This window comes from Caloenas nicobarica, chromosome 24 (genome assembly GCF_036013445.1).
Source record: "Caloenas nicobarica isolate bCalNic1 chromosome 24, bCalNic1.hap1, whole genome shotgun sequence".
Taxonomy (NCBI): domain Eukaryota; kingdom Metazoa; phylum Chordata; class Aves; order Columbiformes; family Columbidae; genus Caloenas; species Caloenas nicobarica.
Genome location: NC_088268.1, coordinates 1,365,888 through 1,392,877, shown reverse-complemented (window position 1 = coordinate 1,392,877; position 26,990 = coordinate 1,365,888). Strand labels below are relative to the sequence as shown.

The window sequence follows — 26,990 nt, the reverse complement described above, 5'->3', positions numbered from 1 at the left end:
TGGGAAGAATTTTTTCCTAATATCCAATCTAAACCTCCCCTGGTGCCAGTGGTTGTCACCAGTGGGTCTCCCAGTACCAACTGTGTCACTTAAGCATCTTCCAGAGTCTTATTTCATGTTTTTCTGATGTGTTGCAAAATTTCTGGGTAAAATAGCTGTTCCCTCTCTTAATGTAGGCGTTTGGAACCAACCAGGAAGACTATGCGAGCTACATCATGAATGGAATTATTAAATGGGGTGATCCGGTAACGAGGGTGTTGGATGACGGGGAGCTGCTTGTTCAGCAAACCAAGAACAGTGACCGCACTCCTTTGGTTAGCGTCCTTCTGGAAGGTAAATTTAAGGAAAACATACATATAAAAACCCACTAGTGACTTCTTTAAACTATTCCTATCGAGTGTCCAGGTGGTCCTCTCTCATATTCTGTGACTGCACATGAAAGAAACACATGGGAGGAAAAATAGAATTGGTCTCTTTCAGTTTACTTGGGTGAAGTTGCTTTAGATATTCAAACCGGCTTCTCAGCCGAAGGGAAATCTTGTTCTTGGAACAATGGAGAAGGGAATGTGCCCAGTTAATAGCCCACAGGTGAGTGTTTTACGGTGCTAACCCGTCTGGCTGAGTTACACGTCTAAATTCTCTTGGAGGTCACTGGAGAGCTCATCAATGCAATGAGCCTAGTTCAAACAGCAGTTGCTCTGGGCACACTGAAGGGCTGGATTGCCCTCTGTCTGGGCTGCTTTTGGCTACGAAGAGTCTAAAAAACTAGTTCAAATATCTACATTGTGGATACCGGAGTAGAATTTGTTATTTAGCGCTTCCATCTTTCTTCTCCTGAAATAAAAAAATGCGGGTTTCCACTATTGCTCAGTGGTCTGTAGCTTTGAAATGAACTGTGGGTTGATCCCCTGAATAATTCTGAGTGCTTGTGGCCAAGATATCACTGGACGCAATACTTGCTTGTGCTGCAGATTGATTTGTATCGAGTGTACGGATTAAGATGTGTCTTTGGCCTCTGTTTGAATTATTCTGTTGTGAATTCAGGCAAATACCAAGTTGTCTGTGTCAATATTGACCTGGCAGTCGTGCTGTTGACTCGTTTGCCACCGTACCTGCAGAAATTGTATTTAGAAGGGGCATAAACGTAGTTCAAGAAGTTTCTGCAAAATACAAACACATGCTGGTTTTGGTGCAGTGGCCAGTCCTACAAAACGTGTAACGTCGTCTTTTGTGCTGGTTTCATGGCAAATCGGTCTGTACGTGGCCAAATGGTTGCATTGATTTCCTTAACCTGGAGGACTGGCTTGCACTGGGAGTCAGTGTGTTCCTTCTGCAAGTAGGAAAAAAGCTCATTTCCAGATGCAGGTACTGCCGGATGAGGTTAGAAACATGCTGAAATATCATCCACGCTGAGCCTGACCAGAGCTGTTTTCTCCCTTGTTCTTTCGTTACACTTGTCCTTTGTTTCAGGTCCCCCCCACAGTGGGAAAACTGCTTTAGCAGCAAAAATAGCAGAAGAATCCAACTTTCCCTTTATCAAGATCTGCTCTCCTGATAAGATGATCGGATTTTCTGAAACCGCCAAGTGCCAGGCCATGAAGAAGGTACTTACGTGTCCTCCTCTTTTGCTTGACCACAGTCACATTATATGTTGTCTAGTGGATGGAAAAGCAAATTACCCTTGTGATTGTGTTTTCTGCTCTTTGGAGGTCCTAAATTCCTGTGCGTACATTTATTTAGAAAATTGAACGAAGGTTTTTGTGGGAAAATTTCCAGGCTCTGGCCCAGTTTGGCCCGATGTGCAATCGCAGGCCCACGATGAGCAGGTCCGGAGCTCTGTCCGCAAAGGCAGGAAGGGCTTGGGGTTGCACTTGGAGAGAACAGATCCTGCCCGAATAACACCAGGACCAGTTTTGAGGGGGCAGCGTTTTGCTAAAAAAGACTTTTAATGACTTGAGGAGCAGGGGGAATGCAAACAAATCGAACATCTTAAATAATCTCAAATACCCACTTACTGAAACAAGCCAGCGCTTATTCCTCTGGCTGAATGATGCTGAATGAAGCATGAAGGGAAATGTTACTCTCAGCTCAGTGTGGTGCAGGATCGCACAGTTTCTAGGAGAAGCAATGTGCTCAGAGCTGGAAGCCCAGTTTGTAATTTACATTCTAATTGTGGTACAATTTGGGGGGATTTGTGTGCATGTTGTTATTTTATCAATATTGCACTAGCTCCCAAAACCAGAGGGATGCTGCTCTGTTTTGTCCACTGCTTACAATTAAACACAGGGCAACTGGCTTTTTTACCAAGTGTGCGGGATGATGAACAAAACTGAGCTCTGAATTTGTTGAGTGTTTTGTGAAATGCAGGTGGATTCTAGTCTCTTGGTACTTACCTTTTTCATTATCTGTTTATTCCTCTAAATACTGCTGTGTTTACTTAAAAGCACGTCAACAGGTCCTATCGTGACTGTTGCAATTTTGCAGCCGAGATTTACCAATGAGTCGTTTTGCTGTTTTTCAGATCTTTGATGACGCGTACAAGTCCCAGCTCAGCTGTGTCGTCGTGGACGACATTGAGAGACTTCTAGGTGAGTTGGGATGATGAGAACAAGTGACGTTGCTGCGCAGAAATATTGAAATATTTGCAGTATTGAAATACTGCAAGCCAGAAATGATCTGGCACCATTTACTTTGGGAGCCTTGAACTGGTTTTGGTACGGCGAAGTGGCTTCAACGTGCACGTGCTGGGCATTAAAATGCATTTTTCATTTCAGATTATGTCCCAATCGGACCACGGTTCTCTAATCTGGTGTTGCAAGCTCTTCTTGTACTGCTGAAGAAGGCTCCCCCTCAGGTAAGAGTGATCGAGGGGCGAGATGCCCCGTTCATGCAGGATTTTGGCAGGGAGGGCTTTGTGTCTGGCTGATAGTGCCTGTGCTGCCCGTGGTATTAGCGCTATTGTCTCCGATTCAGTTAAGTTAATCCCGGCCTGCCGCTGCTCCCTCAGTTAGACATTTCTAGGATAACCACAAAGGACTCGGCTTTCATTATCTAATTACTTAAGGCTGAATCTTCTGCAGTTAGCCCTAGAAATGCTGGCTAAGGAAAAGAGTTTAACCTTCACCAAGTTCAACCTTCAACCTGCGAGCCGTCTGCTTTCTGCTTAACTAAGGAACGGGTCGGTCCAAATCAAGCCCTGGCTCAACCGTGTGCTCCCTCCTTGTGTAGAAATCGATTTCGGAGCAATGCACGATTGTGGATGTCAGGGTTTTAATTTGAAATTATCAGGCGGTAATCACAATGGGTGAGGAACGCTCAAGGTTTTACATCTCATGCTGATCCTGTCTGTTTGCACTTTCTGCCTTGATGAGGTTTATGAACATCACAAGTGATAATGAGACAAACAGGCAATGTTTGCTGTTTTTCCCATCGTTCGCTGGAATTCTGCCGTGTGCTGCAAAGTACCTGCATGAATAAATAACACACTAACAGGAAAACCTTGAAAGTTGGTGTCAGGAAAGGCAGAGAAGCCCAGCCTGGATGAACACCATTTTTTGGTCACTTTTAATATCCTGGAAACAGTAACGTACGTGTGAATATTGCTACCGTTAGAGGGTCCGGTGAAAAGACCTTTCAAATACTGAACTAAACTGTGACACCACAAGTCCTGAAGTTCCCTTTGTGACCGTCAGCCTGGGAGAACAAAGATTTTTTTTTTTTTTTCCCCAGTGAGTTTTCTGTGCCACGTGAGGTTTGTACCATGACACTGGGATTCTGTCGTCCTGTGGGTTGGAACAGAGCGGCTGCTGCTGTGCAGCAGCACAACCATTTCTGATCGTCACCATCTCATGTAATCATTGAGATACAGGTTATACTCTCATATAACCGGTATAAGTTACGTTCTTACATAACCTATATAGGTTATATTCTCATATATTCTCATATAACCTATTGCTGGGTATTTCCCAGTACCAGGCAATGGTTGTTCCCAGAAATCCAGAGAGGAAAACACGACTGGATTTGATTCAGTTGTCGGAAGATCTTAAAATATGAAATTGTCCATTTTATCATTGCGTCCTCTGAATATTTCGCTGTTAGATGCACTTTTGTTGGCGGCTGCGTCCCCCGAACGCAGGATGCAGGACTGAGACTCTCAGATATTTGCCAAGTTCATGCATGTTGCTGGAGATTTGTGCTTTGCAATGTCTGAAATGCCCTTGAGGCTGGAAGACTTTGGCTTGACAGCCAATATTATGGTGACTTAAGCCATAAATTGTTGAAGGGTAGAGGGTTTTCTGAGGAAATGTCACTGTTTGATTGATGATGTGAGGGGTTTTTTTCTTTTTTTTTTTTTTTTGTAAGTGTCCACTGTTGGTTACTGTGGAAATTAGGACATTGTGTTAGACCCTTTGGGCTGACCTCGTTTGGCAGTTCCGATGATCGAGTTCTCTCTTGCCTGTTTGTGAGTTCCCTGTGATAATCGTGGCACGTGGGGATTTTGTTTAATTAAAAAAACCCAACGGTGTATAAGAGGTCGAGTCCCGCAGGAAAAGGCCTTTTCCACTGTGAGTATTTACTGCAACAAAGACTGAATTCGGGCATGGAGACTCTTGGGGGTTTTAAGCTCAAGTGAGGAACCCACCTGGGAGATAAACCGCTTGTTAATCAACACCCTCCCAAGTTCCCTCAGAGATGAGTAGTTCCCTTGGGGAGCAATTTATTTGGAAGTGATGGCTGTTTTCAGGGGGTTTGGTGTAATTTGAGGTGCAGATACGTGCCTTAAATGTGCATAAATAGCGTCAGTGGTACTAACATGCTCCATGAGGTCAAACCAAGTCGAGTTTCTGTGGGATTGGGCTCACAGTTTAAGTTCATTTCTTGTAAAAATGGAGCGTCCTGGGACTCCGGACACGTCCCTGTGCTGAGAGGTGCCGGGGAGACAATCCCTGTTCTACACAGCTTAGAAGCACAGAGTGTCCTGAGCTGGAAGGACCCGCAGGATCATGGAGTCCGACCCCTGTCCCTGCACAGGACACCCCACAGGTCACCCCGTGGGTCTGAGGACGTTGTCCAGTCTCTTCTTGAACACTGTCAGGTTGGGGCCGGGACACCTCCCTGGGGAGCCTGTTCCAGTGTCCAGCACCTCTGGGTGAAGAACCTTTTCCTCGTGTCCAGCTGACCCTCCCCTGGCACATCTTCCTGCCGTTCCCTGGGTTCTGTCACTGTCACAGAGAGAAGAGCTCAGCCCTGCCCCTCCTGCTCCCCTGCTGAAGCTGCAGCCCCATGAGCTCTGCCCTCAGTCTCCTCTGCTCCAGCTGAACAAACCCAGGGACTCCGGCCGCTCCTCGTACGGCTTCCCCTCCAAACCCTTCACCAGCTTCGTAGCCTCTTCTGGGCACTCCCCAGTAGCTTCATCTCCGTTTTACCCTGTGTCCCCAGCCCTGCACACAGTGAACGCTCCAGGTGAGGCCGCAGAGCTACCCGGCTCTTCACCCTTTCACTGCTCTGAGGCGCCTGAAACACCGAGTTGGTTTAAAAAGCTAAAAAACGGGAACAACGAAGCGACTCCACCGCTCCCGTCCTGGCTCGGATTTTGTATTCACCCGGTGTCGTCACATCACTCGCAGAATGTTCTTAATTTGCAAGCAGCTTCAGTGTACAATTATTGCGGGCTGTGTGTACAAGAGGAGTGTTTCTGGGCTGAAATCTTATTAATTATGCATCGAGGTGTATATATCTCTGAATTGGTGTATGAACGATGCTTCCCAGACTCCCCTCTCCCTGTATTATTTTAACACGGTGTGGGAAGAGCAAATACTTGAAGCTTCTGGTTTTCTGGGTTGTTTGTGCCATGCAGAAGTTTTGAGAGTAGACACATTAGACTGTAAAGAAATGAGAAACATTCCTGAGTTTGCTTTAAATTCCCAGTTACATCTCACACTCAGCAATGCTTAAATAGTGGTATCTATTACTACTCGTTCAAGAAGACTGAAAACACACTGCGTTTTGTTTAGCATCTTTTTTTAAGCCAATTAAAAAGCTTTTCTAAAAAAAACTGGAGAGAAAGAAAATAAACCATGTTCTCCTGGGTCTTTATTCCAATCAAGTTTCCCTGTGTTGTGCAGGAGAAGAGACTTGGGGGGGGATGGAAAGCCTGAAAAGGGCCGGCGCAGCGGGGAGCCCGGCGGCAGAAAAGGGGCTTCGCTGAGAACTCGGTGGCGGCGGCTCCGAAAGCCGAAGCTGCTTCATCTACATGCAGAGTCACACGGGCCCAGGGACGCTCCCCGGCCGGGTTCACATGTGCTCCCCGCTGGCTCCCCTGAAAAGCCCGACAATCGGCTCAGGGCCGACAGAGCATCGCGTGGCCCCGGCGCTGAGCTGGACGTCCCGCTTTGTGGCCTCACGAGGTGTCGGGCTTAGCGAGGTGCTCGTGGGGGTGCCCTTGGGCTGCTTCCCGAGGCCCCCGGCCCCTTTCCCCGCCGCGACGCTGGAGGATTTTGCCGATTTTTGAGAAGTTGATGGGGGGGGAAGAAGGGGAATAATCTCCTTGTTTGAGATAATCCCAGATGCCGCCCCGATTCCACGTCACTCGGTGTGAATTGGCAGCAACTCCCATCAACAGCGATGTTACGTTTAGACTTGTAAACCTGGGGAATTGTGTTTTCTCCCGTTACATGGGAGGAATTGTTGATACCCCAAAAAACATACATAAAAACATACGTGGGTCCGAAGTTGAGGGAAGCGCTGGCAGGTGACCGAGAGGCACTTTGGTATCCGCCAGTGCTCGGTTATTGCATTGTTCCAGCCTCTCTCAGCTCCGCTTGCCTGGGGCTGGTTAGATTCGCTGAAATTCTGTAATGTGAGACTCCTCTGACATGCTGAGACTCCATTTGCTTGTAGCAGAGCCTATTTAATTCTGTTATGTTCCAGTTTCTCTTCAGTAGTCAACGCGATAACGTGGTGCCCGTTAGGAAGTGAATACTGTGCTAGAAAAATCAACCTCATCATGCTTGAAAAGGTAGTTTAAAACTATTTCCTCTTTTGCTCTTTGAATCCCATAGTTCTCCGCATGATTGTGTCCTTTATTCAGATAAAAACCTATTAGTGGAGAGGTGAAATCTGGGGTTGTGCCACTTCTAGAAGGCAATGGGGTGAGACCTGCAGCTCTGCTGGTGTCCCCATGGGTAGAGGGACCTCGGGCTCCCAACTGGGGCAATTTTATTGCCTAAAACAGAGCTGGATGAATCCAGCCTGGAGTGATGTGCCTGCGTCTGGTCTCTGCTGATGGAAGAACTGGGAGTAAAGCCCCGGTAACGAGTCACACACCAAATGATCTTTAACCGTTGAAAAGCCAAGATCTTCCTTGCCTGGTAGTTACTCATGTCGTGGCTGGTTTTCGGAAGCTGAGCTTGAATCCTGATCCTCTACAGACGGAACACGTGGCCTTTGCGGTGGCTGCTATAGAAATCGGGGTTATGGCCAATGGGGCAGAGTCCAGTTGGAGGCCTGTACGTAGTGGAGTCCCTCAAGGGTCAGTACTGGGACCAGTATTATTCAATATATTCATCAACGACTTGGATGAGGGAATTGAGTGTACTATCAGCAAGTTCGCTGATGGCACCAAGCTGGGAGGAGTGGCTGACACTGGAAGGCTGTGCTGCCATCCAGCGAGATCTGGGCAGGCTGGAGAGTTGGGTAGGGAGAAATTTAATGAAATAGAACAAGGGAAAATGTAGAGTCTTACATCTGGGCAGGAACAACCCCAGGTTCCAGTATAAGTTGGGGAACGAGCTGTTGGAGAGCAGTGTAGGGAAAGGGAGCTGGGGGTGCTGGGGACAGCAGGGTGACCATGAGCCAGCACTGGGCCCTTGTGGCCAGGAAGGGCAATGGGACCTGGGGGGATGAGAAGGGGGTGGTCAGTAGGTCAGAGAGGTTCTCCTGCCCCTCTGCTCTGCCCTGGTGAGACCACATCTGGAATATTGTGTCCAGTTCTGGGCCCTCAGTTCCAGAAGGACAGGGAACTGCTGGAGAGAGTCCAGCGCAGCCACGAAGATGCTGGAGGGAGTGGAGCATCTCCCGTGTGAGGAAAGGCTGAGGAGCTGGGGCTCTGGAGCTGGAGAAGAGGAGACTGAGGGGTGACTCATTCATGGGGATCAATATGGAAAGGGGGAGTGTCAGGAGGATGGAGCCAGGCTCTTCTGGGTGACAACCAGTGACAGGACAAGGGGCAATGGGTGCAAACTGGAACACAGGAGGTTCCACTTAAATACGAGAAGAAACTTCTTCCCGGTGAGGGTGCCAGAGCCTGGCCCAGGCTGCCCAGGGAGGTTGTGGAGTCTCCTTCTCTGCAGACATTCCAACCCGCCTGGACACCTTCCTGTGTAACCTCATCTGGGTGTTCCTGCTCCGGCGGGGGGATTGGGCTGGATGAGCTTTCGAGGTCCCTTCCAACCCCCGACATTCTGGGATTCTGTGAAAAATGGGAATATTTGTGGAAACGAGGGCACTTTAGCAAAACATCTCACACCAGCAAGAATCAACCCGGTGGTTTCGTGTTGTCACTGCAGAGCAGTTGGATTTGACTCGATGGCTTTTTGTGCTTTTGTGCTAACGCCCGGGGCAAAACATTTCTGACTTGTACGTTTTCCACCCATTTGCTGAGCAAGTTGCCTGAAACCTTGAAAAGTATGAGGGGCTCCTGATGCTTCATTTAGTAATTGATACAGCAGAGATTAGGCTTGTTTTACGGTAACTGGTTTTCCAGCGGGTCAAGTTTAACGGTAGCAAGTTGAAGCGCATCGTTTCTTTTGAAGAAAGCAGAGCAAAAAGATCCGTGTGTTTTGGGTGGAGCCGTTCAAAAATGTTCAGCGCCGTTTTGCAGAGTTGCCGCCTGTTCTGCGGAGTTTTCAGACGTTCGGTCGTCGACTGTTCAGGTCCTGAGCGCGGATCCTAACGGAGAAACCCAAAAATCGCTGGTGGATCCGGCCTCTCTGAGCCTGGCCCGTCGCTTTTGAACCGTGTTCAGCGTTTGCCGTTCCTCGTGTCGCGCTTGCTTGCGTTCAGCTGAACCGTACGGCGAAAACAAACGCCTTTTCTTTAGTTTAAAACCAATGGTTGATGATTTCGTGCAGCGCTCCCTGGTTTTTATCTTGAGAAACAGCAATTTTCCCCCCTCATTTCCTCTACACCATCTATGATTTTATAGACCTCTCTGTTTACCCCCCATCAATTTACCCAGAGTCTGTTTAGCGAAGTTATTTTGTATTTCTGACCATCCCTATTCCTTTCCTCTGATTTCTCCAGCTGGGTGATGTATTTGAAATTGTGTGTGAAATGGCGAGCTCTTAAAGAGCACCCTGGATTTGTACAGTAGAATAATAACTTTTATTCTTTTCCCATTCTAAAAATGCCTGAGTGCATTTTGGGAAAGGTTTAGCGTTGAGCTGGCGTTTTCACAGGACTTGCCACAATGCCATTCCAGTGGCTTTCCTAAATGGCAATAAGTCATTTACAGTCATTTTCGTGTGTGCGGTAATTGTCCGCTGGCCTGATTTACAGCAGGTTTGGGATTTATCTGACTAAATGTGGCTGTCAGCGGGTTGGTTTTCTACACCCGAACCCGTTGTTTAGGAAATGTTTGCTGTATGAGTCCGGAGCGTGGGCGGCTTTTCTGGGAGGAGGTTTGAATCATCTGGGCTCTGTTAACCAAGAAGGAAGTGCGGAGAGTGAGATCGTACGTGGACACCTGAAGTTACAGGAGGTAAAACCCACTAATGACATTTCTGTGCTGCTTATTAATTCATCCTCTCCTGGCGAGACCTTTTAGTCTCTGATGAAATCCCAAACTTGTCATAATCAAGCATGGACTTTGTCAGTGCAGAAGCTGCTCAGGTTGCATCACAGGATAACAGAATGATTTGGGTTGCAAAGGAAAGAAGTTTCTCCTGATGTTCAGATGGTCCCTCCTGTGTTTCAGTCTGTGCCCGTTGCCCCTCACCCTGGCGTTGGGCACCACTGAACAGAGTCTGCTCCATCCTCTGACACCCACCCTGAGATATTGATCCCACTGATCAGATCCCTCTCAGCTTCTCTTCTCCAGCTCAACAGCCCCAGCTCTCTCAGTGTCTCCTCATCACAAAGATGCTCCAGACCCCTCAGCATCTTTGTGTCCCTCCCTGGCCTCTCTCCAGTAATTCCTTGTCCTTCTTACACTGGGGAGCCCAGCACTGGACCCAGTTCTGCAGACGTGGCCTCCCCAGGGCAGAGCAGAGGGGGAGGATTCACCTCCCTGCCCTGCTGCCCACACTCTTCCTCACACACCCCAGGTCCCGTTGGCCTCTTGGCCGCACGGGCACATCGGTGACTCATGGTGACCCTGTTGTCCCCAGAACTCCCAGGTCCTCTGTGCAGAGCTGCTTTCCAGCAGGTCCCCCCCACCCTGTGCTGGTGCTGGGGGTTGTTCCTCCCCAGGTGCAGGACCCTGCGCTTGTCCTTGTTGAACTTCATTGGGTTCTTCTCTGCCCAGCCCCGTGTGTCCAGGTCTCTGGATGGCAGCGCAGCCTCTTGTTTGTCAGCCCGTCCTCCCAGTTTGGGATCACAGAACCCCAGAATGTCAGGGGTTGGAAGGGACCTCGGAAGCTCATCCAGCCCAATCCCCCCGCCGGAGCAGGAACACCCAGATGAGGTTACACAGGAAGGTGTCCAGGCGGGTTGGAATGTCTGCAGAGAAGGAGACTCCACAACCTCCCTGGGCAGCCTGGGCCAGGCTCTGGCGCCCTCACCATGAACAAGTTTCTTCTCATCTTTCAGTGGAACCTCCCATGTTCCAGTTTGCACCCATTGCCCCTTGTCCTATCACTGGTTGTCACCCAGAAGAGCCTGGCTCCATCCTCCTGACACTCCCCCTTTCCATATTGATCCCCATGAATGGGTCACCCTTCAGTCTCCTCCAGCTCCAGAGCCCCAGCTCCTCAGCCTTTCCTCACACGGGAGATGCTCCACTCCCTTCAGCATCTTCGTGGCTGCGCTGGACTCTCTCCAGCAGTTCCCTGTCCTGCTGGACCTGAGGGGCCCAGAACTGGACACAATATTCCAGATGAGGTCTCACCAGGGCAGAGCAGAGGGGCAGGAGAACCTCTCTGACCTACTGACCACCCCCTTCTCATCCCCCCCAGGTCCCATTGCCCTTCCTGGCCACAAGGGCACAGTGCTGGCTCATGGTCACCCTGCTGTCCCCAGCACCCCCAGCTCCCTTTCCCCTACACTGCTCTCCAACAGCTCGTTCCCCAACTTGTACTGGAACCTGGGGTTGTTCCTGCCCAGATACAACACTCTACACCAAAAAACTTGCCGAGTGTCCTTCACGCAGTTCTTCTGCAAGTCGTTATTCCCCCCATGGTGTTTTATCTGCTGCACACGCTGTTCACTGTATTTTGGGCACAGATTCTGCCTTGCTGTCTGCAGCTGAACTTTTTTTTTCCCCTAAAATGCTTAAATTTCACAGGGAAACTGTTATTAACACAATCCCTTACCCAAGCTGTTCTGGATTTTGAGAGTTGCATACAATAATAAACAGGTTTTTTTAAAGAATTTCTATAGCTTGTGTAGCGTGGTGTGGATTTGTGCTTACAAGAGGGGTTGGTGCGTGTTTGGAGGTCTCGGTTCTGTTCTCGGTCCTGTCGTTGGCGTCCTTTGTACCCTGATACTTTCCCTGTATAAAGAGAAAACTGTTCCATGGCGCCTAACAGCATGTACACGGCTTGTTAGAATTTTTGAATAAGATAGCACTAGTTCTCCTTACGGGGCTTGTACTTTTTACTGAGTTATAGCATATATAATATCAGATATATCAGCCTTATTTATGAATCGAACGAAAGCTCACTGAGGACAGTGCCTTGAGGAAATACAGAACAAGCGCGAGAGCAAAGTGAATCAGAATTGAAGTGAAATTCTCTCCAAATGCGCTGATAGTCCCTGTCCCCGTTGTCACACCTGCTGTTATCCCAAGTGCATCTTAGCAAGTTGGAGGCACCTTTTAACCTTGGCCTTGGGTGGTAAAATCAGCACAAATGTCTGAGGTGTTTGCACCCCAGTTCTGGGGTTCATGTGTTCTTGGGGACTCAGCGGGTTCCAAGCCTGTTTAGACTGTTTTACCAGCCCCTTCCAAAGATGAAGATCACTGAAATTTTGCCTTCTTGTAGGTAAAAATCTTTTCCGTTGCTGAGAAGAATTTATTTTTCTCAGTCTGTTAAGTGCTGTGGCTGAAAACGAGCCCCCGATGGGGCTTTCTGAGTTCCTCAGCGTAGGGAGTTCTGAATTCCTCAAATCCCGTTCGTTTGCTCTCCACTGAGCGCACTTTCCGTCGTCAAGTGCAAGATCTTACCGAGTTGTTCAGATATGGCTCAAACTTAGAAAATGATAAAATATTTTCCTGGCCTTGCTACACACAATGACTATAAAAAAGGAAGCAACGTGCAATTGTAAAGTGGTGGACGTGCACCTTAGTGCGACCTTTCCGTGCTTAAAAGGGGCCGAGAAGGAAGATGGGGACAGACTTTTGAGCAGGGCCTGTTGTGACAGGACAAGGGGTGATGGTTTGAAACTAAAGGAGGGAGATTGAGGCTGGACATGAGGAAGGAATTGTTGGCCCTGAGGGTGGTGAGAGCCTGGCCCAGGTTGGCCAGAGAGGTGGTGGCTGAACCATCCCTGGAGACATCCCAGGCCAGGCTGGACGGGGCTCTGAGCAACCTGAGCTGGTGCAGATGTCCCTGCTCACGGCAGGGGGGGCACTGGGGGAGCTGGGAAGGGCCCTTCAACCCAAAACATCCCGTGATTCTATGATTTCTGTTGTCAGTCCAGGAATTGGCTGCTTTTCCCCATTGAATTGCCCAGTTTCTGAGGATTCCCCCTCTGAAGCGCTGGCTGAGCTGGTGATTTTGGTGCAGGTGATGGTTCACACCCCAAGCCTTGCCCTGGGCTTTCCCTGCAGAGCCTTGCTGTGAAGCTCTGGTTCCAACCTGCCCGGTGTCGCTTCCTTCTGCTGGTTTGGGCTAAAAACTTGAGTTTGTTACCAGTTCTGTTGCTTTCTCCTTGTCCCTTACCCAGAACAGGAGTGTCGTCAAACACAACAAAACAGTGAGCACGACGGCACTTAGGGAAAAACAGACAAACGCTGCCAAGATGCATCATCTTCATCAAAGTCGTGTTAAGTTTGAGTAGGTTTTTATTCTTTGTCAAAAGAATGCAAAGCACTTAGGAAATTCATCCTGGCTGCTCTGTGGGAATAGGTTTTGGTTTTTTTGTGATCATGATGAACAGAGTTGTGCATCATGAAGTCGAAATACAGAACTTTCCTCCCTGTCTCTGAGCACCGGCTGAGTGGTCCAGCAGGTGAGGAGGATGCTTGGCCAGCTCCCCATGCGCTGAGCTGGAAAAGGGACCGATCGCAGCTGAGAATCCCAAAAACTCCGTCCATCAGCCAACATTTATCGGTGTCTGAACCCCGCGTGGTAAAATTCAAATAGCATTGAGGTGGCACCTGCAAGATGAACGAGCAGAAGGTGATTTTTTTGGCAGGTGATGTTTCCCGTTCGTTGCTCTGTTATTGATAAAACCTGTTACTGGGGTTGCTGTGGGTTTGAGCTCAGGGGCTGCCAGACGTGGGACTGTCCCTTGTACAAACACGCCAGCCATGGGAAGTGGAATTTACAGCAACTTCTGCTCCTCAGGCATGAGCTGTGGAACCATCGGCACTGCCTGTGCAGTGGCAGAGAATTCACTGTACCCACAGGGTTTCTAAACACAGGCCGCTCTCCCATCTGTAATTCAGCTTTTGGTTTGCTCGTGCTTTTAAATTTGGTGAGGCTTCAGCTATTTATAATGCTGAATTTGGAAGGCAAGGTGAGGTAGGAGAGCTGTGAGTATGGGTGTATCTGTGTACCGGAATTTTTGGGCACAATTGGTGGCATTAATCTGACTTCTAGAATCTAATCCCTGTCTTGCGTGGCTGATTTTTAACTACTTCTATTACTGAAAGATTTAATCCAAGTGGTACTTTTACATGGCCGTTTACCATTTTTCATTTGTAGTTAGCTGAAGCTTCCCAAGGCTGTTTCCTCTCTAGTTTTCCCTTTCCTGACGCTTATTCCGTTGTGGGGACAGGGTCGCAAGCTCCTCATCATCGGAACCACCAGCCGCAAAGATGTCCTGCAGGAGATGGAAATGCTGAACGCGTTCAGCACCACGATTCATGTGCCCAACATCGCGACAGGGGAGCAGCTCATGGAGGCTCTGGAGGTGAGAAAAAGTTCAGATATAAAAAAAAGCCAAGCTCAAAATTTGCTGGAAATAGTGATTTTGCAGTAGTTCTGTGTTTGGGAACACTGTCCCACTTAAATATCATAGCAGTTCTAAGGCTTCTCTGAATTACTTTTTCATACGATAAATTAAGGCAAAATGGGAGACTGGTACGTCTAGGGAAAAGGTTTATGGAGTGGATTGAAAGATTCCAAGAGCATGGAAGTGAGTAAGGAATATAATTGGGACACTTAAAGTGAATGTGCCTGGAGGATTCCAGTTGGAACAGCATCAAATGAAGGCGTTTGGTGCTGAAGAGATTACAGGTTCTCCAGAAATTTGTGCCCTTAATGGCTTCTTATTCTGTGCCATAGTGGAAATTGTAATGGATATTGAAGGCTGTTAAAATAAACTTAACAGGCAAATCTTTTGTGCAAACTTGCGAAATAGTCACAATGATAATTTCACCCAAGCCTGAAAGACGCAGACACTCTTGCAGCAATTTTGAAAACTTATTATGGCTTGAGCCGCGGTAAACTCTAATCTGGAGAAAACCTGGAACAGATAATAAAAGAGAATCACTGACTGTTCCATTAGAGATGTTATGGAAAGAACCATGATGGAATAAAATAATCTTGCCTTGTCTAGATATATTGCGACACATTTTCATTCTAAGCTAGAAAATGCTTTCTAGCTTCTTATTCCCTTTTTCCCGAGTTAGGTAGCACTGTTCCTCCTGACAGCCTCCTGTTGTTGATTTATTTTTGATTTTTTTCCCCCTTCAGCTCCTGGGTAACTTCAAAGACAAGGAGCGCAGCACTATTGCACAGAATGTCAAAGGGAAGCCCGTCTGGATTGGCATCAAGAAGCTGCTGATGCTGATAGAAATGTCATTACAAGTAAGAATGTTTCTGGTCCAGGAAGGATGGGGGTAAATAGAACAGTCTGAGAGGTTCTCACTTCTCTGCAGACTGTTACTGTGTGGTGGGAGCCTTTGAACGGGTTTAATTGAGAAAGGAGCTACAGTGAGACGGAATTTTCTGAGCAAAGAAGTTGCCAGGTCCTGGTTTGCAGGGGGATCTTTAAAAACCACGGCGCCTGTGGGCTGTTCAGAGCTGGGCGTCTGGCAACCAGAGGGATTGGATTAACTTACCTTTCATGAAATTCAAAATTTCTTCTCTACACCCGGCACATTAAGGTTGCAGATAGCAATCACTTAGGATTTATTTATTTTTTTTAAAGAAAAAGGTGCCTGTGCAGGTGTATGTGCCCTTTCCCTGAAGAAGATAAATCTGTCAGGCTGTTCAGCTGCTCTTCTCTTTATTTTCCACTTTCAGCACTTTAAAGAAAATAATTGCAGAGGGTAGAAATATGTGGCTGTTCACCCTCCCCTGCAGCCGTCCCCGTGCCTGCGAGCTGCCGTCAGCTTGTGCTCCGCAGCGTCTGCTGCTGAAATGCGGCTGTAGCGTGCGGCCCTAATCCCCCGCGCTGACATCTCAGTGCCCGTCTGGTCCCCCCCGTGCTCACACTCGCTTTTCACATCAAATGGATTTAGTGCAGCTGAGTGAACCGTCCTTAGATCTTCCCGGAGAGGCTGAGCATAAGCTAAGAGGCATGTGGTTTAGCAGCATATAAGTCATGTATGCCTCTGTTTGCTGTTCGCGATTCTGTTAAAACTTGCACAGCACTGAGGATGTGCTCTGACTGGATGTCACCTCAGGGAATAAAGTCATTTATCTAGATTACTTTTTCCTCTTCTTCCTTGGTTTTTAATTCCATACCTAGAGGCAAGTCGGTAAGTCATTGCTCACATGTATTAAATGTATTTCAGGGGTGCAGGCCTGCAGGGACGGCCTGGCTCTGCTGCAGAGCGGTTCCCTGAGCCTTGACAATGGATTCCTGCTTCTGACACAGGACGTTTGCTTTTGCTGCTTTGACCTTAAATGTTGGTTCTTCTCAAAACTGAAGGTGAAGTTTGTGTAAATTATAGGCAGCTCTGAATCTGGAGCCTGGGTAGAAATGCTTGACCCAGACTTGTTCCCAGCATCACCCCTGTGCAGGCAGGTAGATGGGTCTTGTGCGTTTTCTTTTTTTTAATCAGACCACCGTTTTCGTAGAATCACAGAATCATTTTGATTGGAAGAGACCCTCAAGATCATTGAGTCCAACCATAACCCAACTCTAGCACTGCCCCATGTCCCTGAGAACCTCATCTCCGTCTGTCCAACCCCTCCAGGGATGGTGACTCCAGCACTGCCCTGGGCAGCCTGTTCCAATGCCCCACAGCCCTTTGGGGAAGAAACTGTTCCTAAATCCAGCCTCAACCTCCCCTGGCGCAACTTGAGGCCGTTTCCTCTGGTCCTGGTGCTTGTTACTTGGGAGAAGAGACCAACACGCTCTATGCTACAACCTCCTTTCAGCCCCCCCCTGGCTCCAAGCTCCTTTCAGGCAGTTCAGAGATCAGAAGGTCTCCCCTCAGCTCCTGTTCTCCAGCTGAACCCCCAGCTCCCTCAGCCGCTCCCATCACACTTGTGCTCCAGCCCCTCACCAGCTCCGTTCCCTTCTCTCAACTCGCTCCAGCACCTCAAGGCCTTTCTTGGCGTGAGGGGCCCAGAACTGCCCCCAGGATTCGCGGTTTGGCCTCCCCAGTGCCGTTTTGTAGGTGAGTCAGTGGCCGATAAGGCTGGGAGAAGACAGAACTGTGACTCTGTGCCATTCCTGACAACTTGAAGAAGTGTAACATGAAGAGCTGCGACTGCCAGTGTAGTTGATCGATGATCCACCTTTGCTGCTCTATGTTGGTTGCAAGGTGACTTATGTTATTACCCTCAATTCAGGTAATTGTGTAATAGCGGATGGCAGCTAAATATGAAGATGTTCTGTTCCAAAAGGTCTGGGGTGTTTACGTGACTCCATCTGCTGAACTGCTGTAAATACAGGAGGGCGATAAAGGCTCTCACTAAATAGGAGAACACTCGTATCTGAATGCGTTGAAAGACCACAGTGATAGCTGGTTTGGCTTTTACAGGAAGGCAGAATTGCACCAAATGACAAGGCCAAGACTAGTTCCTTTTTCACCAAGCTGTCCCACAGCTTTTTAGAAAGATATTTGAATCTGAAATCCCTTAAAAATTCCAAGTGATGAATGAAATCTCTCAAAATTCAGCTGATTAGATCCCATAGTGAATGAATTATTTGCAAAAACATACACCGAGTTTCTTTCTCTGCCGTCACTGCATCGTAACTGTGCTTTTTGTTTTATTAGACTAGTAAAGCCAATATATGCTAGACATAGGTATTCTTAAGCTGTTCAAATGACTTTCAGTCTGTTTCAGACTCGAGTCTTGCTGAACCAGTCTCGCGGTGTCAAAATTCCTTCTCGGAGAACCGTGAACCTCTGCCTTGCTCTGGTATCTCTGGTTGCTTTGTTGCCTTGTTTATGAGCCTTGCCAACCCACACTTTTTGGCAGCTTAATTTCCCCCCAAACTGCTTTTTGCTACTCCTGGCCCTCTTTAATGTCAATCTACTCATATTTAGTGTCACATACTTGGGTCATCTTGTATACGCTGCATGTCCTGGCGTGATGTTTTGTTCTTGCCTTTGATAAATGGACACACTCACGATTTGCCACCGGAGTCCAGAGAAGTTTAGTTTTGACGTGTCCTTGGCTGCAGCTCCTGGTTCACCTCTCAGCGCTATCGGGTGCCGCTGGATACACGAGCCGCCTTTTTCCGCCGCTGAGGGCTGGTCCCTTCGCTCATTCTGTTTCCCTGTCCTGTTGCTCTTGGACCTCACTGGCCACACTCCAGAAACCACGGTCTCTCTCCTTGGCGTAGGAACCCGAATGAGCCAGGCAGCTTTCCAGAAAGCCCCTTTTTGCACCTGCAGTATTTCCTGATTTGGTAGCTTCTGTTTAGCATAAATAAAACTTAATTTAATTTGTTTGTCTGTAATGCATTTTAACTTGCACGAGAACTTATTTTGAAAGATCATCACATAACACTGCCTGTGTTATTTTAAACGTAACGCTGTATCTGGACACACTAGGAGGATTTGCTGCCAGGTTTACAGGAGTGCTGTAATACCCAGCGCCATGCGCATCTTGCCGGAGTATCTCCTCCTCTCTGGACTGAAGATAAATGAAGTCTTTGCAGTTGTACTTTGGTTAAGGGAGCACTGCATCACCTCGAAAGGAGCAGCCGTTTTCTTGCCTCCTGTCTGAGCTGTGTCCCCGCCAGTCTCCGCGCTGTCCTTCCAGAAAATCTCCAGATTGACGGCAGCATTTCTCCTTTCACAGGGCACAGAGCATCTGTTCAAGAGTCACAAACGTGCTTCCTCCTTGCACTTCGTTGACACCATCTTCTGGACCTTCCACGGCAGATCAACCTTCTGCTTTTGTGTCTTGTGTTTTGTAATAAGCTGTTTGATCAAATTTGCCTCTTTGTTGCCTTCCGGCTTCCTGCTGTCGTCTTTTGGACAAGATAGTGTGTCTGCAGATAGATGCTGTTCCCAAAGAGTCTGTAGAAACCGTGTCGGTACAGATTACGGACCAAGTTTTTTACCACAGCCACTTTCTTATGTCCGAGTAAAAAGCAGTGGGGAGGCAGCACCTTCGATTTGGGAAACACCACACTGGCCTTGGCAAGTTTGAATTTTGGCTTGTTGCATTAGTACAAATTTTCTAGGAATGAAAAGAAGAGATTTGTTCGTATATATCCATCTTGTTGGTTTTTTTAACAGATCTATCTGAGCGGTCCTTTGATGTTATTTCCTGCTTGTGGTGAATTTTCCACGGTTTTCTAAGGTTTCGCCAAGTTCCTGGCAACAGGACCATCTTCTTTGCAGGCAGATAATACTCTTGGTCAGGAGGTCAGTAATCTTAGAATGAGCCAGGCCCTTTGACTGGTCTGTGTGACTTTCTGTCAGCTTTGGGCTCTGTTGATGGCCAGAAGTCACACTTTGCTCCATCTCAGTGCTCGTGATTCCTTGGGTCAATCTGAGATGCGAAAGATTCTCTCTTTACTGAGTAAATTGCCTGGGTTTGTGGCCTTTGCAAAAAGGAGCTTGACCCTTCACCCGCTGTTTCATGCAATAGACTGTTCGTATCGGCGTGCTCAGCAGCACAACCGTTTGCTGTACTTGTGCAGACTTTGCCTTTGGGCCTCAGCAGCGACTCTGCACGGAGTGTGAGTATGTAAGGAGTGAGTTGCGGTTCCTCTGACCATCAAGCTGCCTTTCACTGGTTTGCTTGATTTGCAGAATACTTAAGATCTTAGAATCACAGAATCCTTCTTGTTGGAAAGGACCTCAGGATGTCATCTAGGCCAACTCAGACCTTCAGAAAGCGCATGTGTAGGTGATTACAGACATCTGACCACCCTCTTCGACGTCAGCACTGGACATCAGCCATTCCTTTCCAGCTCTGACGGGAATGGATGAAGTTTGGGGTTTGAACTGCTGCCAGCAAGGTCCACTTCTCGGCCGTTCATTGCCCAGCTCTCCCAGCTCTCTCAGGGAGCATCTGTCTGTGAGGTTGGACCACAGAGGAGAAGTCAAATCGGAGGACTTGGTGGGCTGCCGCTTGAGTAACTCCTGGAGAAGTCCTTTCAGAAGCAGACGTCTTTATTGTCAGTATCTACAAAAATGTGTGTCTTATTTGAGAAGGCCAGGAATCCCTCTCAGATGCGTTTTTCTACTCATGAGCAAAGATCAAATGAATTTTGTTCTTTTCCTCCAATCCCTTTCTTTTATGGGTTGTCTGGAGCTTGTTGAGAGTGTGTACACTAGTGATGCTTTTTGCTTAAGCTCGACCTTGGCAGCTCTGGTTCCTGGGCTTGTTTTGTCTTTCTGGGTAACTTGAGGTTGATGTTTCAGCCACTTTTGAACCTCCTGTCCAGGACTTGCTGTGATCGAGCGCTTCATCTAGCTCACCGTGCAGGTGGATTCTGGTTCTCTAGGGTAGACTGTGACCTCCTTCTCTTTGGGTGAATGTCACGGAGAGCAGGAAGGTACTAAACAGATCCACTCTGCTCATTGCACCCATGCCATTTTTTTGGTCTTTGTCTGTGCAACCCCCTGCACAATCAGCTAGGGCTCAGGACCACGTCCAGTTGGGTCTTGAATACCTCCAAGGTTGGCGACCCCACGATCTCCATGGGCAGTCCCTAACAGCGTGTGACCACCCTCGCAATGAAAAGCTTCCTCTTCTGTTTACGTGGAACTACATTTCAGTTGGTGCTTGTGGCCTCCTGCTCTGTCCATGGGCACCACTCACAAGTGTCTCTCCCTTCTTTACTCCCATCAGGTATTTATACACATCAATGAGAGTCACCCTTCCCTCCCCAGGCCCGAGTCCTCTACTCCAGACCGAGCAATCTCACCTCTCGCAGCCTCTCTTTGTGTGACAGATGTTCAAGACCCCTCATCATCCTTGTGACCCTTTGATGACTCTCTCTGGTCTGTCAAAGCATCACAGAATGTCGGGGATTGGAAAGGGCCTTGAAAGCTCATCTAGTCCAACCCCCCCGCCGGAGCAGGAACACCCAGATGAGGTTATACAGGAAGGCGTCCAGGCGGGTTGGAATGTCTGCAGAGAAGGAGACTCCACAACCTCCCTGGGCAGCCTGGGCCAGGCTCTGGCACCCTCACCAGGAAGAAGTTTCTTCTCATCTTTAAGTGGAACCTCCTGTGTTCCAGTTTGCACCCATTGCCCCTTGTCCTATCGTCGCTTGTCACCGAGAAGAGCCTGGCTCCATCCTCGTGTCCGTGTCTCTCTTGTACTGCGGCACCCTGAACTGGACACTGTCCTCCAGCCGTGGTGTCACCAGTGCTCAGAACAGCAGAAGGATCATCTCCCACCGTCTGGTAGCAACATTCCTCCTTACTTAGCCCAGGATTCCGTTGGCCATCTTTGCTGCAAGGGCCCATTGCTGCTTCACCTTCAGCTTGTCCTCCAGGACCCTCAGGTCCTTTTCTGCACAGTCCCTTTCCAGCCAGTTGTCCCCCAGTACTGGTGCCTGGGGTTGTTCCTGCTGAGCTGCAGGACTTTGCATTTCCCTTTGTTGAACTACATGAGACTCGTGTCGGTCTGTATCTCCATCCAGCTGAGGTCTCTCTGAATGACAGCACCATCATCAAGTGCGTGAAACACACGTCCCGATTCTGTGTCATCTACCAATGTGCCGAGGGTGCGCTCTGTCCCCAGATCCTGTTAATAAAGAGGTTAAACGATACTGGCTCCCGTTGGCACGTAACGCTAGTGATTGGCCTCCAACCGGGCTTCACGTCATGGATCACAACCCCTTCAGCCCAGCGGTTAAACCAGTTTTCGGTCTATTGTGCTGTCCCAGGTATTTAGTCTGTTCTTACCAGTAAATGACACTTTGTTTGGGTGGTCACACCTTCATCAAGTACCAGCCATTCTGGAAACATCCAGAAATAAAGGAAGAGGGGTGGCTGAGCTGTCACAGGCCTGTAGGATGAATGAGGTCAGAACACATCTCAAGGTGCCATCTAGTCCAGCCTCCTGTTCAAGCAGGATCAGCCACATGGTCAGGCCGGAGACCTTTGGATGGGGAAGATCTGAGACCCTTGGCCAGGTGAGAGTCACGCCCTTACTCTTAGTGTGGGTGACACCTGTGGCTTCCCCGGGGAAAGGGACTCCCACGCGGGTGGTGTTGGGGGCGTGTGGCCCATGTGCACGTACTCCTCTCCCAGTTGTCTTCAGCCTTTCTGATAGAAACGTAGAATCGTGGAATAAGATCATTGAGTCCAGCTGTTAACCCAAGTCCACCGCTAACCCGTGTCTCTGTACCACATCTACACGTAGAAAGGGGGGAGCATAGTGACAGCTGCGCTTCTCCTGTGTAGCTGAGTGTCGACTGGGAAAGACTGTGGAGAAGATTTAGACCAAGGGGGTGGTGTAGACACTGTCCTTGTGGTCGCCGGTTACGTGGCACAGGAGTCCCTGAGCACCTCTGTGTCAGACGTTTCAAACACTGTGTTGGGTGGGGGGGAGCCTGTCTTGTCTCCCGCGCTCCGGAGCGTGACCTGTATTCCCGTGCATGTTAAAAACCAAAGTGAGAAGCTCAGAGATCCTCAGTAAGTTCCTTTAAATCATCCGGTTTCAGTGAACTTATTTTTCTGGTCTAAAAATAGCGCAGTGGTTGGTATTGAGGTATTTGCCTCGCTGACATATTTCGAAGTGATAGGGAGTTATACATTTTTAGGCTTTTCTTAGCACAAAGCAGAAATTTTCATCGGCTGTTTCTTCCCTGTCTGCATCACTGCTGATACTGTTGTTGTTTTAGGATTCATTTTCTCCCAAGCTGCTTTTGAAGACGTTTGTTCTGCCCTCCATTGCAGTGGTCATGGTTGTAAATAGGTGGCTTCCTCACATGTGGAGTTGATGGAGATTTTCCTTTAGGAATATGAAACATGGTAGAGGAGTTCAAGAGCCCGTGTTCTGCCACTCTGGGGGGAGCACAAGCTGAACCTTTGCTTCCCCTCCAAGGATAAGCCCCAGTTTTACGCCTTAGTGCAGCACTTGCCTGTTTGTTACCAAGTGGGCAGTAGAGCTGGGAATCCCACAACGAGCCAGCTTCACAGCAGCATTCACAGAACGTTTTCAGAATGAACCCTCTGTATTTTCAGCACCATGTTAAAGATACAAGGTGTTGATGGAGATTACAGAAAGAAGCTGGAGTTCCTAGGCCAAATGAACTGTTGCAATAGAATTGCAGAATCATTTTGGATGGATCCTTGAGATCATGGAGTCCAACCGTTCCCCCAGCCCTGGCACTGCCCCATGTCCCTGAGAACCTCATCTCTTGTCTGTCCAACCCCTCCAGGGATGGTGACTCCAGCACTGCCCTGGGCAGCCTGTTCCAATGCCCCACAGCCCTTTGGGGAAGAAATTGTTCCCAAGATCCAACCTCAACCTCCCCTGGCGCAACTTGAGGCCGTTTCCTCTGGTCCTGTTGCTCGTTACTTGGTAGAAGAGACCAACACCCTCTATGCTACAACCTCCTTTCAGATAGTTTTAGACATTGATAAGGTCTCTCCTCAGCCTCCTTTTCTCAAGGATAAGAAAATCCAACACAAAGATACTCTGAGAATCAACAGTTTCCAGTTTTCCGATGTTCATGGTCCTGACTTGCTGTATCTTGGTGTCATGACGTCAATTTGCTTGGGGTCTTTCACACTAGTGTCAACCAGCCCGTGCATCAGCATGACGGACTGATGCAGTTACACCGTGTGTCTTCTGCTGGTGGCCTGAGTTCTGTGTCCTTCCTCCCGCATCCCTATTGTCACCATCCCAGTGCTGGGGAGAGTCAGGACTGCTCTGGGGGTGTTCCTGGGTGATGGAGCCACAACACAAGTTGGTACTGGGAGTTCTGGACAGCTTGTGCTGTGATTCCCCTTTCTCTTGTGCGTGATCCCACCAGGTGCAGCTCCTCCCCGGGCTGCTGGAGCTGAAAGGGGTGAGTTGGACCGAGGAAAATCAAGGCCATCTTTGAGGACATCTTCAGTCAGTTTAATTTGCTGCCCCAGCTCTGGGAGGCGCAGACAGACGCAGACACGGGCCAGAACGGGCGGTGTGGGCTGGAGCCAGCGTGCGGTTGCCATCAAAACAGAAATGCCTGGTGGAGACTCTTGTGTGTGTTTCCAGTCTGGCTCATCTCCTCACTGCGTGAGCTCCCTAAGCTTGTTCTAATCAGCTTTTTCTCTTGGAGCGGTGCTGTTCGTGCACTCCGTAACTGCAGAACTTCTGGACAGGCAGGTTGGTCTCTGGCCAGGCCGATGCTCGGGCAAAGTGAACACGCACACACACGCATCTCCAGGTGTCTTTGTGGCCTCATTCCCCTATCGAGCTCCTTGGAAGGTCGTGTCGCACTAACGGAGATCTGTTTTGTTTGGTGTTTAGATGGATCCTGAGTACCGGGTGAAAAAATTCCTGGCTCTTCTGAGGGAAGAAGGAACGTAAGTACTTTTATTTTAAAGCATGGTTTAAAATTCTCTTCTCCACTCAGAAATGAGCGTCTCTTGGAGGGGAAGCTGCAGTGTAGTGGATCTGATCTCATCGGTGGCCCCTCCTGCATTTACAGAACTGTGTATCGGATCAGTTACAGCCATATACTGCTTATTTTGGGAGGGGGGAGGTCCTGACGGCTTTTTGAGAACCTGCATGCCTGAATTCTCTGCTTTTTTCGTTTACCTGTGACTTTAAAATTTAAATGAGATATTCGATCACTTAAACTAAAGTAAATCAGAAGAGATTCTGCTAGAGATAAAATCCAGCTGTTTATCTCAAATCTGGAACTTCAATCTCTTGTATTTCTCCTGTCTGAGAGAAGGATGTCCTGCTCTTTCCCCTGTAGGTATCACAGGGAGTAGTTGAGCCCGGTCTTGACAGTGGCATCTCCTAGAAAATGACTTTATATTACATGTAGGGCAGTACCTGTGCTGGGGAAACTCACAGCAGGATCTGTCCTGGCTCCATGTGAGTGGGTTCCAGTGTGTGCTTGATGCTTTTATCCATGTGCATGTGTTCTTGATGGATTTGGCTTCTTTTGCAAGAGTCCCTACCCTAGACTGAAGGTGGACCAAGTGCAGGATCAACAGCTGGAAAAGTGACCAACCTGGAGAATATCCACTGGGATCTTTACCCTTCTGTCTTCAACACACTGGACAAAGTGAAACACTCCCCTGTTTCCAGGAACCCAACGTGGAATCTGCATGTTTAGTGCAATACAGTATCTTTATTCTTCGTCTTTAATATACTGATGTCATGTGGAAGTGTCTCTAGAACACCGTGCTTCTGTCTCTGTGCAGGCCAGGCTGCATTCGCTTTTGATTTTCGCATGGGGGAAATGTCCTGTAAGTTTTGAAGCTAATGCTCACTTGTGTCCAGCAGCCAGCTGCTACGATAGGAAAAAAAATCCTGACTTCTAATAAAACCTGACAGTCTGTGGTGAAGGTGTATTAAAGTCCTACTCTGTCTTATCCTGATGTGATGAACACTTCCTTGCTGTGTCATCCTTGGCCTCCCTGAACACTGAGCCGGGCCGATAGCCCAAAGCCAGTGCTCACGAGAATTGAGCTCCAGAACCTCCTGGATGCTCACACCTGAGCTCCTGTCTCCCCAGGTATTTCGTGGCCCCATCAGAGAGACTGGCTGGTGGCGTTAGGGATGGGAAGGATGGTGATCGGAGTAGAGGAAACTTCCAAATCCAGTATTTAAGGCATCAAAGCTTGTTGTTAAAGCAGCAGCAGTTTCAGAGATGCTGATTGCAGCCTGGAAGCTCTTTGTGAGCACAGCGTCGATGGCAGCTTTGGTGTGAACCAGCCTCATTATATCCCATTTTTCTGCCATGTCACCAAAGATTGAAATTCCTCCTTAGAGACAGAGAGGAAACCAAGCTCTGCAGATGCACGAGATACGCATTGCCATGTTTTTGCACAGAAATAAAGGAATGTATCCAACTTTGCTACGTGGTCCCTCCCCAGGAGATGTCTCACGTCGGTGAGATGCTGCTGACGGCTGCATGAGGCTGCTCCCCGCTGGTTCTTTGGCTCCACACGTTTAATAAGGTTCATGGAACATACCTCAGTTTGGTGGGGCGTGAAATCAAAGCCATTTATGAGCTCTTAGTCAGTGTAGCTTCCTAAACTAGACCAGACACGCTGGCCGGGGCAGCAGCTCGTACCAGGGCGGCGCTCCCGCTGCTGCGGTTCCTCCAGCCCACGGCGACGGCACCGTCCTCAGTGGTACGGAGTGTGCAGTCACTCCGCTCTGGTTTCTTCTCCTTTGGCAGTGCTGTTGTGTTGTGATGACATTGCGAGTCCCAGTGGTTATTATTCCCTCTCATTTTGTGTACGATCTTGTGAATTTATTTGTTCCTTTCTTTCCTCTGCTAGTCCTAGTGACAGCAGCAGACATTAACTTATATTTCAGAGCAAATGATGTAAACCTTATTGTGTCTTTGTCCAGAACTATATTGAGGAATAAATATCTGGTTTAATTGCACATTCAATGGATACAATAAAAAGCACAACTACTTGTGATGATCTGGGAGACCTCTGTGTCTTTGGTGCTAGTGGAGCACAGGTGGATGTGTGGAGTGATGTGCGTGAAGGTGGCAAAGCTGTTCCTGGGCTGCTGGTGGCCAGAGGGGTGTTCGGGTTGTACCTGACCAGGGATGGATTGAATGGACCCTCGGCCTGGATAGCTTCACCGGGGGTCATCCTCACAGAATCCCAGGCTGGTTGGGTTGCAGGACCTCTGCAGATCCCCAGCCCAGCCCTGCTCACGCAGGGTCACCAGAGCAGATCACACAGGTCGGGCCAGGCGGGTTCGAATGTCTCAGAGAAGGAGACTCCACACCCGCTCTGGGCAGCCTGGGCCAGGCTCTGGCACCGCAAAGGGAAGAAGTTTCTCCTCATGTTCCAATGGAGCCTCCTGTGTTTCAGTCTGTGCCCGTTGCCCCTCACCCTGGCGTTGGGCACCACTGAACAGAGTCTGGTCCATCCTCTGACACCCACCCTGAGATATTGATCCCATTGATCAGATCCCTCTCAGCTTCTCTTCTCCAGCTCAACAGCCCCAGCTCTCTCAGTGTCTCCTCATCACAAAGATGCTCCAGACCCCTCAGCATCTTTGTGTCCCTCCCTGGACTCTCCCCAGTAATTCCTT

General features: G+C 48.7%; 1 protein-coding gene across 3 annotated transcripts in view; it reads left to right on the top strand.

Moving 5' to 3' along the window:
• NSF (N-ethylmaleimide sensitive factor, vesicle fusing ATPase) overlaps window positions 1–26,344 on the top strand; it is an 89,347-nt gene extending 63,003 nt beyond the window's left edge. Inside the window, exons 14-21 of one of the 3 annotated variants that reach the window (XM_065650935.1) lie at window positions 177–333; window positions 1,471–1,604; window positions 2,522–2,588; window positions 2,775–2,854; window positions 14,161–14,295; window positions 15,081–15,194; window positions 24,222–24,277; window positions 24,875–26,344. In XM_065650935.1, the coding sequence (XP_065507007.1) occupies window positions 177–333; window positions 1,471–1,604; window positions 2,522–2,588; window positions 2,775–2,854; window positions 14,161–14,295; window positions 15,081–15,194; window positions 24,222–24,277; window positions 24,875–24,893 (762 nt within the window). In that variant the 3' untranslated portion in view covers window positions 24,894–26,344. Of the gene's footprint in view, window positions 1–176; window positions 334–1,470; window positions 1,605–2,521; window positions 2,589–2,774; window positions 2,855–14,160; window positions 14,296–15,080; window positions 15,195–15,632; window positions 15,902–24,221; window positions 24,278–24,675 lie in introns of those variants that run through there. The other 2 variants (XM_065650936.1, XM_065650937.1) reach the window with 2 other exon arrangements.
• The last annotated feature ends 646 nt before the right edge of the window (window positions 26,345–26,990 follow it).